The 17,596-nt window shown below is 41.4% G+C and overlaps 3 protein-coding genes across 3 annotated transcripts; 2 read left to right on the forward strand and 1 right to left on the reverse strand.

The window, feature by feature from the left end:
• Positions 1-4,169: 4,169 nt before the first annotated feature.
• LOC110950612 (arrestin domain-containing protein 3-like) lies at positions 4,170-7,776 on the forward strand. Its single transcript, XM_022193303.2, has 6 exons — positions 4,170-4,488; positions 4,630-4,690; positions 4,783-4,930; positions 5,042-5,138; positions 6,249-6,508; positions 6,905-7,776. Exons 1-6 carry the CDS (start codon positions 4,230-4,232, stop codon positions 7,196-7,198), a joined length of 1,119 nt encoding a protein of 372 aa, XP_022048995.2. The 5' UTR covers positions 4,170-4,229; the 3' UTR covers positions 7,199-7,776.
• Positions 7,777-8,498: 722 nt separating this feature from the next.
• Positions 8,499-10,677, forward strand: LOC110950094 (arrestin domain-containing protein 3-like). Its single transcript, XM_022192499.2, has 6 exons — positions 8,499-8,944; positions 9,057-9,117; positions 9,233-9,404; positions 9,523-9,610; positions 9,698-9,954; positions 10,473-10,677. Exons 1-6 carry the CDS (start codon positions 8,686-8,688, stop codon positions 10,599-10,601), a joined length of 966 nt encoding a protein of 321 aa, XP_022048191.2. The 5' UTR covers positions 8,499-8,685; the 3' UTR covers positions 10,602-10,677.
• A 4,257-nt stretch (positions 10,678-14,934) lies between these two features.
• On the reverse strand, positions 14,935-16,989 carry LOC110950607 (piggyBac transposable element-derived protein 4-like). The gene has a single exon (XM_022193290.1). The coding sequence runs from the start codon at positions 16,987-16,989 to the stop codon at positions 14,935-14,937; it is 2,055 nt and encodes a 684-aa protein (XP_022048982.1).
• Positions 16,990-17,596: the final 607 nt, after the last annotated feature.

Here is a 17,596-nt window from a genome sequence, read left to right on the forward strand (position 1 = left end):
TTCAAAAGCAATGTCTGATATTCATTGGTTAATTTTCATAGAATTTTTATTTCTTATTACTTTTGTCAGATTCAAATTATTTCTGTGACCATTGTGGGTTTTTCTTTCATTAACTGAGGGGTACCAACAATTTTGTCCACATGTGTAATAGGGGATCATTTGAAATACTCATTAGAAAAGCTCAGCACAGATCTGCAAAAGCAAATCACTGACTTAAACAAGTCAGGAAAGTCACTGTCAAGCATCGTCGTGGTAGTATCGTATTCAGGGATTATTTTGCTGCGACTGAAACTGGTCTTTTACACAAAGTACGTGGAATAATGACGGAGGATTGCCTTCACATTCTTCAGGAAAACCTAAAATCATCGGTAAGGACATTCAGTCTTGAACACAGCAGGGCGTTCCTACAAGACAATGACCCCAAACACACATCAAAAGAGATGAAGAAAAGGCTAAATCAGACTACAATTAAGGTTTTAGACAAGTGTCTGTCAGAAAAAGATGTTATATGCCTGTATGAAAAAATATATTTTTCTGTTATTTTTGGAGAACTGTTTTAAACTTTAGAACTGTCTTCTACTTGGATTGGACAATATTTTTGTTCTTTTGGTACAACTAATATTGAGAATGATTTCAATGTCTGAAAGGCGACAAGATATTATTTATTGCTATCTCTGACAGCTGGCTGGTTTCTGAGCACAAGTTTAGCATTGCAGTATTCAAAGCTGTGTCTGTGTTTCCAATTCACCGCTGTTTGTTTTTGAACAAACCCTGTTGTCATTATTCACACTGTTTGCTTAAGGAGTCAGTTAAGCACACAAGGTGACACTATTTGATAAACAACATGCACTTCAAAGGTTGCCCTTCTAGAGCCAGCATCCAAAACAAACCCTGGATTATTTGCTCATTTCTGTTGAAAAGAAATTAAAAAGTGATATTGGTGTAACTATGTTTTTGAGTGACTTGCTCAGTATTTATGTAATTCTTTTACAGGATAACTTGTCTTGTCAAAAGAAAAAAATGTGAAGTTCAAAAAGATCAAATCCTAAATGAGCTTAACAGTGACAAGTCCTCATACGCATGATGCAGGTTGATAAATTGAGCAAAGAAACAACTTCCAAATTTCACGTGCTAAAATATTAACACCTTGTTACAAAAACCGAACAATACTTCAACAACATAAGGGCAATGTTTTTCACTGGTGTAGCTTGATGTCAAATATGGTACAGACCCAGAGATCAAATTTCCAATTGTCATCCTGCCAACCTATCAGGGCTCTGCTGCTGCAGCTCCAACTGCTGTGGCTGGCTTTGGATTTGAATCATGAGGAAATCCAAAGCCAGCAGCAGCAGCCCAGCAATCTGATCCTCCTCCTTATGGAGCACATAGAATGTATCCTCCTCTGATGGATTTTGGTAATAACTTTTAGTGAAAGGACTGCAAAGATACTTTATAAGGAGCATTGGTCTGTGCGACTAAACAGAGAAATTTGACATATATAACCACTTTCTCATTTCATAAACATTAAGCAGGTTGGATTGACTTATTGTTCCTCCAAATGTTTTCTCTAAAAGATGTTAAAACCACTGGGTGGTCATAATTAGTAAAAATGTCTCATCTTTTCAAATCAGTGGTTTCCAGCAGTTTGTTTTTGTGATTATTTTACATTTATGTAACATAGCTTACACTCCTTTTGTCTTTTGATTTGTGTTTATACCTTTTAAAATTAGCACTGCTAAAACAAAGAAAAAGTGATTAACCTGAATGATTAACGTATTAAATATTTTGGATATTAACATCATCCTTGGTTTTGTCTGAAAATCGTACTAAACAGCAAATGACTGGCTGAAATGACAAAATGTCTAATTCGAACATGCTGACAGCGTATGTTTATGGTTTGATGTGGCCATGAAGGTAGTTTTTGTTTTATTTTGTGAGATTTGAGATCTTTTCATGAACTTATGCTGCCACCTAGGGTTTGAATAAATGAAATACCGTTAGTTGAGCTCAGAAAATTCAAAGAAACATATCTGAAAAGTTCAGCAGCATTGTGTGATTCCGGAAATGTTGTAGCTCACTTAACAAACACCACGGACACTTTACAGTATTTTTAACAGCATCCACAAAAGTTATTTCCAAATGAATGCTGTTCACAGTTGTGGATTATCCCGAGTAATAGCAACTCTGTGTCAATTCAATGAAGTCACCTGCACTGATTTACTGGAAGATATTCTTTGCTGTCTGTGAGTATTATTTCCAATTGCCAACTTAGAATTTTCCAGGCTTCATTAGTGTCAACACTGTGGGGGGGTGTGGAGTCTGGAACACTGCCACTTTACTGAAACATGATTTTATGTCCACACTTTTTTGACATATAGGAGTGGACTTCTCTTGTAGGTTCTTGGAAGACGTTTTACCTTCATCCAAGAGGCTTCTTCAGTTTTAACTAACTAATGAGGAGTTAAAGAATTTCTAGTCACTCCAGCTCACGTGGCTAATGGCCTATTAATGACCTGGGACTCATGAATCAAGGTGGATGAGCTCAGGACACCCAGATAACTCAGCTGGATGAGCGGGTGACCCATAAACAACAACAGCAATCATGGTGATAGAGATGGCTGTTCCAGTCTGACAGAGATGGCTTGCTTTACTCCTTTCTCAAACCATCTATCTGCTCCTGTATTGAGCGATGCACTTGTGAGGCTCTTGTTTAGTCTCCCATATGTGCAAGTCTGTGACCTGTTCGCTACATTGGACTGCATATACAACGTTGTTCCTCTTTTGTGTCGTTGTTTTATCCTTGGGTGAACCAGTTGTTGTCTCAGAGTGTTACTGGGTGTGAATTGCACTGGTATGTTCTCTTTGGAGAAAATCCCTCTGAGTTTTTCAGATACTCAAGCTACTTATGGCATACCAATGTTATTCTCCTGTAGAAACATGTATAAATATAGCCTAGATCAAGTTTAAGATCCTACATGGCCTAAATCTGTTTTATTGTGTTTGTGGTTGCTATAAATGTGTAGTTTTCCTGAGTTGCTATGTTCCAACCGAAGAGACCAAGAATTGTCTCACTGGCTTTGCACAATCCTGTCCCCTCATTGTGTGCGGTTTCCTGGTGTGTCATTGAGAATAAGTAACACTCTAGAGCTGCTTCTGTCATCTCTGAAATGTCTCTACCACAAGTAAAGCACAGCCAATGTTCCGCTGTTGGCTGCAAGAGTGAACAAAAGAGTCTTCACGCACCCCTAACATCTGAGGAACTTTTTTGATGGCAATTTTTAATGACAATGTTTCCACAACAATATGAACATCATTTGTGGTTTTATGTATATCATTATCTTTATCCAGTCTGTTCTCTGAGCCCTGAACTCACAAGACAAGGGCTCCACTTTCCTCACCAAGCTCAAATTATTCATTCATTTTATTGGCTAATTTTGTTTTCAGCGTTACTTTTTGCAAATGTTACTTTCCATAAGTGAATCTTTGGCAATAAATTAATTCAAAAACATAAAAATATAAACAAAGAACATTCAAGTCTTGCTTAATGTGATGTGAAAATGTACTTTACAGGCACTAAAAGTCTGAAATCTGTATTTATTAGTATGGCATTAGACCTGATATTAAACCTGATATTATTTACATGCTGTTTACATATATTAAAAGTGAAAAGGCAGGAAATTATGATTGTTTCGCAAGGGGAAATGACTTGCAGCACACTGCCCCACCCTCTCTTCACTTTAAAAAAAATGTAGTTGCTTTTGGCAAGTTGTAGTTGTCACACACCTTAACTGAAATGCTTTCTGTTTTCTTTAGATTAAATAAACATATCTTGAATATACAACGAGTAGAGATTTGGCTGGCACTGCTGGAAAATATGTCAGATGACACAATGACAAAAGGCAGCATGTGATATGAAATGGAAAACTAGTAATAATCTCCTCCCACTAGCGTGACATTCAAGAGAGCATGCTGGTTTCTCGATTTAATCTATCATTTCTCCATTATCTGTTAAGTCATAGTGGCTTTGCAGGCCCGAATGTTTTGAGTGGGTGGCACCCTTGAGTACAAAAAGTATACAAGAAAAACAGGTTCAACATGATTTGCATTCTTAAGCCTGGATATAAACGGTGCTGAACAGGTGAATAGAGCTTACAGGGCTTGAATTTCACCTTAGTTTTTAACGGGAGATTTCAATTTTCCACGTTCTTTTCTTTCTTTCTGTGTTGAAAATGACCATCACAAATTTCTCAATTGAATATGATGCCATCAACAGCAAAAACTCGTTCACAAATGGAGATGCCATCAACGGAAGAATCATCGTAGAGGTTTCTAAAGAAACTACAATCCAAGCGCTTGTTTTCATAGCTAAAGGAAAAGCTCGGGTTTGCTGGCATGAACACTATGGGCAAAATCGTCATCACGTTTACTGGGCAGATGAGAAATATTACGAGGTCAAGCAGCACATCTTGAGAGAATCAAGACAAGATGGTAAAGTATTGCATCAGCAGTTTTTTATATGATAAAGGCATAAGATGCTGATATTATCTAATTTTATGGCTTTTTGTTAATATGCCATTGTATACTCTTTAAAAATATGCACCAGACTAAACATAAGTATCTCTTTTCCAGGTACTGAAGTCATCGGACAAGGAAGACATGTGTTTCCTTTTACCTTCACTATTCCTGACAGGTACCTGTTTTTGACCTAATCTTTTTGTTTTTGTAGATTCGTACATTACTCCTTTTCATTTTATTTACGTTTTCTGTTATTGCACTTAACAGGAAAATCCCATCAAGTTTTAAACACAACATTGGCAAAATTGTCCATAAGGTGAGGGCAGAGCTTAAACAGTCAATGAGGCTAACAAAAAGAGCCAAAGCCTACTTCACATTTGTGTCCAAAGCAGACATGGATATCCCCGGACTTATGGTAAGAAATCATTTTGAACTATGCAATCATTTAATCAGATAATTAATACTGTTTATGCAAAAGAGACCAAGATCTTACCACATTATTATAACAAGTAGATTTGCTATTCAGGACCCTCAATATGGCTGCAAGGACAAAAGCGTCAGAGCTTTTGGCTCTGGAAACGTCTCACTGGATGTCCATACAAAGCGGATGGGATACAGACAAGGTAAGAATCTTAGCTCGGTGGAGAATATTGACTCATTGAGTTTCCTTATTCAGGCCTCTATTATTTACATTGGAAAGCAGGCGCTGAACGTAGTTTTGTTTGTTTTGTTGAGTGGAGGATGTTGACTGACATATTTAATCCAGGAAATGTTTGTTAGGCACTGTACTCCTCCCTTCTCTGTTGCCTAAAGTATATGAAGACAGAAAACCAGTTATTCAAACTCTGAAAAGTTAGAAATATTCATTTTTTTTCTGCATTGCTCTATCCATCCTAGTGATATTGGTTAGCTTTGAGTTTGAGCTGCAAATCATTATAGGAAGAGGACACTTCCAACTACAGCCATTCTCACTGCAGCTGTCAAAATGCCTCTTTAGTTTGTGTCATAGAGGCCCTGAATGGATTCTGAAGGGAAATGGGGCCAACTAGAAGGATACTGAGAGTAATGCCAGTGAAACCATAATATGACCCATAATGATGGAACCTCTCTGTGTAGATGCATTCATTTGGCCAGTCTACAGCTAAATTACAAACTAGTGTGTGGGGTCTATATGACTCTTTAACAATTTTAATTTTTGCTTCAAGTTATGGAAAGGACAAGGTTATATTTGGCACCTTACATTACTGAAACTGACCAATCAGCACCAGAGTCTTAATCCCATAATATGTATTTTCTCCCATGATTTTACCATAGTAGGAATATAGATGAAAAAGACAGTCATTGGTAATATTTATTTTTGTACATTGAATGTGATGACTTAGGTTTCTGTGATTAATCTGTCCAGCCACACATGGAGAAGTGGTGCAGCCGCACAAATTTTCTAATCGTATTTCAGAAGGGTTTTTATTATTATTATTTAGCAGATTTTAAGGGTATTGCTTACTGCCACTTTTGCCTTTATTAGGGTTGACAAAGTGGAATCAGATAATAAATGTAAGAAAAGAGTACAGGAGAAAGCCCTGGTCACTCAGGTTTACCACTCCTCCATTGGGTTACCCTAGTTTCAGCACAAAATACAATACCCATCCATCCTTAACTCTTGTAAAGATATATTCTTTGAATGTAAAGTAGCACCTTTGTGTAGTTGGTGACTAGCTTTCTCCATTTTCCAGGTGACCCTATCGAAGTCACACTTGAAATCACCAATAACTCCAGTCGTGCAGTGAAGCCCAAATTCATACTGTACGAGAAGATGAGCTTCTTTGCCCAGGGTCGAAGGAGAGTAAACACGCATGAGATCTTGAAGGAGAAGGCTAAGGCTGTTGAGGCTTCCTCTGGCAAAAAAACTGTGACCAAGATGATCACCATCCCCAAAGAACTGCTTCCCTCCATCCTGAACTGTGCCATCATCAAGCTAGAATACAGGCTGAAGGTAAAAACTGCACTATAATAACCATTCTTTTGTTTATATGCTTGATTACTGCTTTGAGTGAAGCTATTTTTTTCCTATTCATACTTTCAGTTCGTAAATGAAGTCTCATTTTTTTGTTGCTTGTGACTTAACAGTCAAACTCTGACATAAACTATCTCTCTCCTGGGAAATTCTTTGCTTCTACTTCCTCATTTCAGTGTTTCTAAACGAAGGTCCTCAAAGTCTACAAAGAGAAAACTGTCCACAGAGGATGCCTAGTGACAAAACAAAGGAATAAGAAATATAAGAAAGTGCAACTGACTTGAACTAGCTTCATATGAAAACTTTACAAATATGAAAATCAATATTTATGATGAAATAAATGTTTTTTGTTTGTTTGTATGTTTGTTTTTACAGATCCAGCTGGATATCAAATATGCTACAGACCCAGAGGTCAAAATCCCTATAGTGGTCCTACCTGAGTTTTCAGATGTAAAGCAACCACCTGCTGCCACTTCTTCTTTTGGATTTGAAGCTTTTGGGAACCCAAAGCAACCACTGAGCACCACGCCCCAATATGCACTACCTCAAGCTATGTGGAACACCGCACCCCAACCTGGAGTACCCTCACCTATGGATCCCCCTCCTCCCTATGGAGCGTATGCAGGCTACCCCTCCTTCCCTTCTGACACGTATAGAAATGCTCTGTAAATACCTGCCTTAAAAGAATATACCATCATTATAATGTTGCATGTCTATAACTCTGTCAGACTCAAGGTGGTCAGTTTTTTACAGCTTCTCAATCAGAACCAGAGGGATCATCCTTTTTACTCCACAAACTCCTCCTCTTTGCTTAAGCCTACATTATCCACAGTGCAATACAGTAATCAAAAGCATGTTTCGAGACTCATGTGTGCAATTTTGTGGCCAATAAATCTTCGAGCTGCTGGCCACCTTCCCTTTGTTACTCCACACCCCCAGATCAAGAGGACTTAACTTGGCAGTTATCAGATGTCCTGCAGCTCCCTCTGGAGCCACAAAGAGGTTTATACAGCTTTTATTCCATATATGAAGCAGTGCTGCCCAGTAACTGTTCACTATAATGTGTAAAATCAGTAATTCTTTTCTTCTTTCTTATTTCAGTTCACAATATTGCATGAATCTTATGTCCTTGAAAAATTATACATAAAGTGTTTTGTACTTGGTTTATGTATCAGATGATTAATCGTCTTTTAGTTACACTAATTGTTCATGTTTAGATTGTTGCTTCGGAAATTGCTTGTTGACCAAATTGGAGAAGTCATTGCAAATAAAGTCATTCACTTAAAGTCGATGTTCACTTTTTCATAAGCTCAGAATCACCATGAGATAGATAGATAGATAGATAGATAGATAGATAGATAGATAGATAGATAGATAGATAGATAGATAGATAGATAGATAGATAGATAGATAGATAGATAGATAGATAATGTCCTGACTGTGAATGTGTCAGTTGTGTTAAAGCATATGTAATCTCATTTAGCATAAATTTATCCATACTGGGAAAAAAATAACGCTCTACATACTAGTTTGCATTTCCTTTATATGCACACATAGCATCTGCATCATAAATATTGCATTCCTTTTATGTGAACGTTCTGTTTTATTCATCCATTTTACATTGAAAGAGAGATCTGAGTCAGTCGCAGTATCTGCCTCATGTGCTTCTATCCTGTCTCATGATTTAGAGAGAATAAAGTCATCTTATAAACATAATGTCATGCAGTATATTGATAACATAGTGTATGAATAATGCAGTGCTGTAATGTACAGTAGTTTTGGCATTGCTATTAAGAGTCTTCACTCAACAATACAAATGATTTAACACACATACAGCATAGCACACTGTTCATTCATTTAGCCTAATTTAGCCTGCAAGCCTGCTGGCTAGAGTTACCTGTGGGAAAGTGACACCTGCAGGCTGGATCATGTGACCATGTGTGACACAGATACAGGATCTGGAGGAGTCTACCGCTTCAGTGCGTATGGCTGCCTCACCAGCATCCTTATTCTTCAAAGAAAAGCCTCATAGCAACACCACTGTGGAGCAATTCAAACCGGTTTGCGGTAAATTTGTGGGATTTATCACTTACTAAAGGAGAACTCTCTTGCTTTTACTTCACAACCTCTGGGAAGCTGTTTGACGCAGCATTATCATGACTGTGAAGCATCTGTCAGTGGAGTACGATAAGGTGAATGAACGAGGCACCTTCTCTCCGGGTGACACCCTCTCTGGAAAAGTTACAGTGGTGACCAGCAAGGAAATCAAAGTGCAGAGTCTTGTGGTCAAAGCCAAAGGAAAGGCCAAAGTAAGCTGGTGTGAACAAGAGGGACAAGCTACAGTGATCCACAGCAACAAGAAGAAATACTTTAATTTTGAACATATTATTCTTCAGGATAAAAAAAAAGGAGACGGTTAGTATCATCTTGCTTCTGCCACCAAATGACCACAAAGCTTTTGAACTGATTAATATTTTCAACAAACTGCTGAATGTGTATTTAACATAAAATATTTTCTTTTTATAAGGCTCAGAAATCATCAGCCCTGGGAGAAATGTGTATCCATTCAACTTTGTGATTCCAGATACGTATGTGTTGAACTCTGACACTGCTCTTTATGTGGATTTTAGATTTAACAGAAACATTTCCTTACCATCCTGCGAGATAAAGTAATTTTTGTCCTTTTGGGCTCCTTCCTTACAGAGACATGCCTTCGTCGTACAAGGGGAGATGGGGCACCATCACATATAGTTTGCGAGCACAGCTGACTCAGTCAGTCTGGCTTGTACAGAAAACCAAGACGGAGTTCCCTTTTCTGACCAAGTCTGAGTTTCCCTTTGCCTCCAAATCAGAAATGATTATCATTGGACTTAAGGTATTAAAATTATCTTCTATTTAGTCTATTTAGGTTTTTAATGACTCATCAGAATTCAATCAAACATTTTAAGATTTGGCGTCCTGACTGCATATGTCTTTATAAAAAACAACTGTAGGAGCAACAACATGCGACCAGGATTACATTTTATGGCTCTGGAAGGATTACAATGAACGTCACCTCAGAAAAAATGGGATTAAAGCAAGGTAAACAGATTTAATAGAGAACAGCTCCTCCTGAATTGTCTCGAGCTGAAGCATGAATGAGTTTTATTTTCTCCAAAACATAAACAGGTGAGGCAATGGGAATCTCTGTGGAAGTAATCAACGGCTCAGCACGGACTGTAACACCCAAATTCTACTTGTGTGAGAAGCAGACCTTTGTTGCTCAGTCAAAGAGGATGGTGCACACAAATGACATCTTCTGTGGGACTGGAGACTCTGTTCCAGCTGAGACCAGTCGGACTGTAACTAAAATCCTGAGCATCCCTCCACAGCTCCCTCCTACCTTCTTCAACTGCTGCATGATGAAGCTTGAGTATAGACTTAAGGTACTTCTATTGCACTCTAAAGTCCAGCGTAATGAGACTCCATCACTGAATCATAGCAATAACAAACTCAGGAAACACAAGGTTTGTTTTTATTTATTAGTCTTCTTTTATAAACTGAAGACTTGAGTGATGACAAACAGCACCACACAGTGGCTTTATGATGGGGAGAGACAGGAAGAGTGAGACGAAGGAAGGGTTAAAGGGGAGATTCCTCACGGCTTGTCCGCACACTAATGAGGGTAGATGAAGTCAAAAGTGTCATATTGCAGCCTAACCTGTTCCCTCATGGCATCAGCTCAAAAAGATTTACATCAGAGCTTCCAGGAAACTCTGGTGTTGTAACAGAGAGACAAAGTGATCTTGACGTTTACTGTCGGTAAAATGACAACTGCTTTTATTGCAGTGTCATCCTCATCTTTCATTCTTTCTTTTGCCTGAATTTGTAATCTATGTAAGTCTGAGATAAAAACTGTATTAAAATGATAGTAATATTTTGTGTGTGTGTGTTTTTTTTACAGGTCACTCTTGCTGCCCCTCTAATAAGAGATCCAGAAATCAAACTCCCCCTGGTCATCCTACTGGGTTCACCAAAACCACTTCAACAAAAACCAAAGAGATCTATCTGGTTTCGAAAGCTTCCTGGTTAAAAGGGTGCGTTAGATCAAAAGGAAATGGCATGGATGCTGTTTGACAGGATTCAAAATAAAAGCATGAGGAACTATGTTGATTCAGTGTCGTGTATTTAAATGAGTGGATGTTTTCTGGATGGTTGCATGGTGGTTGGGTGGTTAGCACTGTTGCCTCAGAAATGCTGTGGGGTCAATAAATAGGCCTAAACATCATTGCAACATCGCGACCCTAATTAGGAATAAGCAGTGGATGTACGATGGATGTTTTCTGGGCAAGTTCAAGTGTCTTTCCATATTATGTACTCTCCTGTCCACTAGATGGAGATATGTGTCACTTCAGTAACTACATTAATTTAACTGTATTGAACTCTAGCTATTATCTGCACACATCAGAGAATCCTGTTGTTTCTATTTTACATTCCTCAGCCAGTTGAAGTCAATGCAAGTATCACATTACAGCTGCAACACTGATTAAAGGCCAGTTAGATCACAGGCAGCTTTTACGACAGTTACTAATTAAATCATAAATATACAACAGTTTCACAGTATGTCCCAAAGACCCGGTATCTCCAGGTGTCCTGTGTTGTGTTCTAATGACCGACTGGAAGTCTATTTAATTCAAAGTCAAAGAACAAATACTAAATGTGAAAAACACATTAGTTCAAGCATATGTCAGTTATGCCTACTGATTTTAAAGAATGAGTACTTTTTCTCTGCTTTTTTTCACTAATTGGAAAATTAGAAAGTTGAAATAGAAAGAAGAACCAAGAAAGGAGATCAAATGTTCTTGTCCCGCCTTCTTTGCTCTGATTTACTCTTCCATCAAACTGGTACCTACCAGAACACTCACTCTGTACATGTCACTGTTTGCAGCCCCTTTTTAATCCCGATAAGGTTTAGACTTTATTGTTATTGTAATTAGCATTAAACACAGGAAATTCTTCTAATTCTATTTATCATAACAGAAGCATTATCGATATTATCCATCGATAAAGGCAAGGAAAAAAGAGATGAAGGAAGGACAAAAAAATATGAAGCTCTGCTGAACAAATCTGCCTTCAGTTTGTTGGTTTTAAATAACATTCAATATTCTTTGCAATCTTGGGATTGCTGTAGAAACTTAAAGAAAGAAACAGAGCAGTTTACAGGAGAATTTTCCTCTTCTTGACCCCCAGCAGCTCACAGACATCTGAAAAGACATGTTTTTCCTGAAAAGGGTCACCAGTGGAAAAGATCAGGAATCATGGTTTAATTTTTAATAATGCACTGTATTTCACAATTTACTATGTATTTATATAAAATCCTTCTCTGAAAAGTAACTAGTGATAACACCAATGAAAATTAAAAGGTGCCTATTTCCCTATAAATTGTTGTGAAGTAGCTCAAAGATGGAAGTACAAGTACCTCAGAATTGTACTTTACGTTGTTACTTTACATCACTGCGCTGAGTAAAAGCAGAATTTTTGAAATCCTGGGTTGAACTAATACTTAAAAAAGGCAAAAGTGTTGTTTTCAGTGAATCACTGAATAATCTGAACAACTCCGTTTTAAGAGGCCATTTTTCTTCTCACAATCATCACATTCATGCTTGTCTAGAACATTCAATCGTTGCAGCAAAGAGACACACAAGGAATCAGAAAGAGCTGAGAATTAGATGTTTGGGGTTTCTCACGCCCGTCCTTGTCCATGCACTCATTTTGCAACAGAGGAAAGTATTTAACAAAGCCACATTCATGATGCTAACAGTACATGTGTTACCCAACCAGCGGTTCTTAAGTGAAACCAGGCCCCATGTTCTTGACAGAGACTCAGAGATCTTTCCTTGCCTAGGAGGGGGAACATGTTGAGAGCTGAGCGTTTTATGGTTGGGATCCATCCTGGAAACATTAGATCTGGCTATTGTGACACCACATACAGCACACCCACCTACCCAGAGAGAGAGAAAGAGAGAGCAATGTTTGGTTCTGACTCAGCACAAATAAAGCTTCACGATTTCACAGTCAGCCCACAAACCAGAGAGGAGAATTGACAGAAAACAAAAATGTTCCACTTTCAACATTAATAATACAAAAGGACAAGAGTGACCAATATGGGCTTCAGATTCCACTGTTCTGGTGTGCATATCCTCCGCACTGCTATTTTTGTAATTGGAAAATTGAACTCACATTTCAGCTCACATCTGCTGCGATTGGCTTGTCATCATGTGGCATTTGAGTCTGTTGGAAATGTGTTAATATTTGAGTGGAAACATAAAGTGTGATTTAAATAAAATGTCAAAAGTGGCTTTTAATGTATCAATTATTGTAAGTAACTGTAATAACTTTGACAGAACAATAACTCGGCTATGTGGGAAGAGTAAGACTGACAGCCATTGAAGTCACTTGACATATGTTGGAAAAATGAAAAATACAGGGTTTTAATGCTGTATGACTGAGCAGAATAGAGATTTGCAGTGTGCTGCATAGAGTTAGCAAATTCTGCCCCCTCCACCTGCATGAAGATATCTGCAAAGCAGCGGTGTCAGTCATGTTCTGCAGGAAAAAAGAAATAACTTTGGGTATGGTTGGTTGGTATGCTCAGGAACACAGCGTGACAGATTCCTCTAATCCCAGGAACACCTGCATGAAGACGCCTCTAGAGCAGCAGTTTGGTTCAGTTTTGGCAGCAGTCGTGGTCTTGGCTGTGTTGTAGCAGAGCCTGCCTGGTAACCAGTCTGGCTCCATGTACAGTGTGCAGGCTGTCAGCCAGCCAGCTCTCTACACACACACACACACACACACGCATGCACAGACTCACGCACACATGCACACACACACACGCATGCACTACTGCCTCCCCTGGTTTTGGAGAAGGGGTAGGGAGGTGTGGCCTCTGGCACCTCCCACCTCCGTAGCCAGAGCGAGTACCATGACAACCATGTGGGCCTGCTGGCGACTCCCTGTCTTCATCGGCCGCGGTTGCCATGGCAACTCCCCATGGGCTCCCGCAGATCAGCGGGATGGGCGTCCAGTTGACTAACCCTCTCCCAGCTGGGGAACGGCTGAGGGAGTGCAGGAGAGCGGAGTGAAGGGGAAGGGAGGGTGTGTGTGTGTGTGTGTGTGTGTGTGTGTGTGTGTGTGTGTGTGTGTGTGTGTGTGTGTGTGTGTATGTGTGTGTGGTGTTTGTGTAAGTGTGTGTGAATGTGTAGGATGGCAAAGCGGAGCCTGAGGAGGGAGAGGGAGAGAAAGAGAGACCTCAGAAGGAGACACAGGAGACGGGTAGTCTGACCTGCTGAAGCGGCCTATCTCTGCCTACGTACAGCCTTCAGCCAGTCAGCCAACAACTGAACGCTCAGAAAAGCTGCGGTGAAAACACACATTTATGTTAAACGCAACTCACCGATACTTCTTAATTTAACTGTCCTTGATTCTTAGGACTGCAGAAACAGCTTTGATCCAGAACACCCTCATCTGACTAATTGTGTACAAGCTGTTTTACATCATTCAAGCGAATGTCTTCACCCTCTGTGCTCACTCTGATCCATCAGACAAAGAATCTTCCTTCAAAAAGAGTCTCTCTGCCATGTTTCTGTCATTTTCCAATCGTGTCACTGACAAGTACCACTTTTTGGGTTTGGACTCAGAGTAATAGGGCCACAGATGGCTCTGTGTCTGTAGTGCGGTTGGAGAAAGAAATGGCATCACTAGGTCCATTGGCTGGAGAGTACTGAGGGGCTTTTTCTGCTCTCTAATTGCTCCAAGCTGTGTCCCCTTGAAGGCCCAGATACACACAGATTTTCATGTGTGAAGGAACACAGTCAACCAAAGCTGAAGCTGTGTAACTTCATCAATGTTCACACTCAATTAACATTATTTTTTCTTTCGAATATTAACTATTGTGATGTTTTCCATGCATTGAAACGACAGAAAGAAAGGAGTGATTCAGTTCAGATCATCATCATGAAGTTTTATTTTGGAAAAGGAGAGAGATAAACTTCCCATTGTAAACATTTTCTGATCTATTGTAAGTGCAGAAAAGTTTGATTTCATCTTTTTCATATAAAATCCTTACCATATTTTAAATGTATAAAAAAGTGACACAAGGCAATTCTGTCAGTGTTACAGAAGGCAAGTTGCCAAAACATTCTATACTAATTCAAATAATCTACAGATTCTCTGATTATTTTCTCTATTATACGTGCAATAATACTTCTAACCTAAAACTAGCTCTACATAAAATGTGTGACTATATTGTGCACTTGTAGTGGTAACCTTTGGAATTACAAATTGTTTTACTGTTTTAAAAAAATCCCTTGACACAAGTCGTTTGATTACACAAAGGATATAAAAACAACAAAAAAACCAGTTCAGTTTTATTTATGAAACTCAGAGAAGCACCCTCCCCTGCATAGGTGGACATTGCATATCTTGCAGCCGAACACGCTTTCATGTCGCAGTCCTTTGTTGGTGCAGTTCCTGCAGCGACGAGAGCGCTCTGACATGCGCTCCAGGCGATGTCCATACTCTATGGGTGAATCTGCATGTCTCTTGCGTGCCGCCCTCTCCATGCCCCTCGCTCCTTGATAGTCACCAATCAGCTGCTGCGCCAGGCGAACACGGAAGTGGCGCTGGGTGAACTGCTTGCCATTGAAGCCCGCCGGCGGCGTGCCCCCTCTGCTCTCCCTCAGGATTACGTAGGCGTTTACAATGCACAGGTTGACGTAGAACCAAAGGAAGTAGCGCCACCACTTCTTACACGGCCGGCCCACCTGGTAGCACTCCCTCAGCTGATCGCAGAGGTCCACCCCTCTCATGTTCTCCTGGTACAACAGCAGGGGCAGAGGTCGAGGAACGCCGAACGACAACCCTGAGCCGTCCATGCTGTCACTCTCGCCCCCATCTGTTTCTCGCTGCTGCCGACCTGGACTGATACCCACAATGCCGGGGGCACAGTTTGTGGACAGGCAGCTCACCACCTTGACATCCCGTGTCACCGTAGCGATCAGGTTGCCGCGCTGGCATTGGTAGAACTCACCCTGGGACAGCTTTCCAACGTTGCGGGGGCGGAGGACCTCCGGATAACCTTTGCGCCCCGGCTGGGTGGGCCCGCAGGCGTACAGGCCGTCCCTCAGCAGCCTCTGGAGCAGGGGCACCGAGGTGAAGAAGCTGTCCATGAAGAGGTGGTGGTACTGACCTTCCAGGCCGCGCACCAGCGAGGTCACCATCCTGTAGCCCAGGCAGGCCGCCGCCTCGTCTTCGCTGGGTTTGCCTAAGTAGATCTTGGCCCGGTGGCAGTAGCCTGAACGGGAGTCACACAGCATCCACACTGTGAGGCCCTTCCTCAGGGGCTTGGAGGACATGTACTGAGTGGGGGAGAAGCGTCCCTTCATGACAATGGCACACTTGTCTATGGTCAGACAGCGGTTGGGCACGTATGCGTCCCACATAGTGTTCTCCACCACGTCCAACAGAGGCCTGATTTTGAAGAGGCCATCGTATCCACGCTCTCCGCGCACGGGCTCTGACTCTCGGTCACACAGCTGCAGGTACTGGGTGAGCTTCTCAAAGCGCCTGGCTGTCATAGTTTTTTTAAAGCCTGCGTTGCCTATGAAAATGTCACTGGCCCAGTACATGCCAATGTCTGGAAGCTGGTTGATGCCCATGAGGATATTCAGACCCACATAGGCTTTCATCTCCCTCACATCAGTGGGGTGCCAGTGGGGGTCTGACTTCCCGCTCCTCCTCTGCCGATAGAGGGCGTAATTGTTTGTTTGTTCTACCATGTGTTCAAAAAGAGAATCTGGGAAGAGTATCCGGAAATAGTCACGGGTGTCAGCATCGTCCCCCAGCGAGTGCTGAGGGCCACTGACAGCGGAGAAAGGTTCGATAGCGATGACCTGGTCCGGTTCGCCCCAGAAGTCCGGAGAAGTGCAGTCCTCGTCCAAGTCATCTTCAAAGCTGAAAAAACTCCTGCGCTCCTCCTCCTCCAAATCGGAGAAATCAATATCCGAATCGTTGGAGGTGGTGTCCGAGCAGTTGGTGGAGGTAGAATAATAACAGTCCTCTGCGTACTCCTCCTCGTCGTGCTTGATCCCGTTACTGCCGGTGACCAGAATTATGTTGCAGCCTCCTCCGGCGATGAAGCTGGCCGCGTCCGCAGCCTCCGCCGCGGCTGCTGCTGTGCTCGTGAATCCATTCTCCCCCTCGCCGCCGCCGTCCTCCTCCGCCGCCTCCTCCTCTTCTTCTTCTTCCTCCCGCACTCCGTCTTCCTCGTCCGAGTCTGGCTTTCTGTACGGAATTTCAAACCACTTCACATCGGCCGAAAGATTAAGCGGAGAGTCTTGACTGTCGCACACCGTGCTACTTTCTGCGTCCGCGCTAGTTTCCAAAATAGTAAAAAGCTCTCTCCCTTTTCTTGCCGTCGCCATGTCGGGGTATTAAAGTGCCCCTGCATGAGTCTTTTTATGTATATTTTTTCACTGTGGAAAAACAATCGTACGAACCGCTCATCCGAAATGAACTGATGTGCACTTAACTGCAGCCTCTGCTCGAAAAAACTTGCCGGTGGTGGACCTATGCGGCGTCTATAAGCCTGATTCTCATTGTTTCCGCTCCTGGTTTTTCTGGGCTTTGTAGCGCAGTGTGGCCGCAGACGTCAGAAGCTGCATGCATGTCCTGCTTTGTAGGGCGTTTTGCGACTGCAGCTGGTGGGGTTGCTAGTTCGCGAGGCTGGCAGATGGCCGCTTGCTGTTCTAATGCCCGCTGGCATTCAGCACCATCAATAAGCCGGATACCCATTTCTGAGGCCGCGGAGATACAGAAACCACTGCTTAAAATCCAAACATCCCAATCACACCCTGTCAATCCGCTGTCAAACCTGACAGCCGAGTGAGTGAAGAGGGGGGGAGGAGGAGGAGGGAGAGGGTGAAAACTTAGAGGGGACACACATCACAAACTGTAAAACACACATCTCTGTTGTTATAAAAGTTTATTAAGACTTTCATGTGTGCATCCAGGATGAGAAAAAAATGCATA

This window comes from Acanthochromis polyacanthus, chromosome 7 (genome assembly GCF_021347895.1).
Source record: "Acanthochromis polyacanthus isolate Apoly-LR-REF ecotype Palm Island chromosome 7, KAUST_Apoly_ChrSc, whole genome shotgun sequence".
Taxonomy (NCBI): Eukaryota; Metazoa; Chordata; class Actinopteri; family Pomacentridae; genus Acanthochromis; species Acanthochromis polyacanthus.

Coding starts and splice junctions, on each gene's coding strand:
- LOC110950612 (XM_022193303.2), top strand. CDS start 4,230: ATGACCATCACAAATTTCTCAATTGAATATGATGCCATCAACAGCAAA. Junction 4,489..4,629: donor GAGAGAATCAAGACAAGATG/GTAAAGTATTGC, acceptor TCTCTTTTCCAG/GTACTGAAGTCATCGGACAA. Junction 4,931..5,041: donor TGGATATCCCCGGACTTATG/GTAAGAAATCAT, acceptor TTTGCTATTCAG/GACCCTCAATATGGCTGCAA.
- LOC110950094 (XM_022192499.2), top strand. CDS start 8,686: ATGACTGTGAAGCATCTGTCAGTGGAGTACGATAAGGTGAATGAACGA. Junction 8,945..9,056: donor GGATAAAAAAAAAGGAGACG/GTTAGTATCATC, acceptor TCTTTTTATAAG/GCTCAGAAATCATCAGCCCT. Junction 9,611..9,697: donor AAAAATGGGATTAAAGCAAG/GTAAACAGATTT, acceptor AAACATAAACAG/GTGAGGCAATGGGAATCTCT.
- LOC110950607 (XM_022193290.1), bottom strand. CDS start 16,989: ATGGCGACGGCAAGAAAAGGGAGAGAGCTTTTTACTATTTTGGAAACT.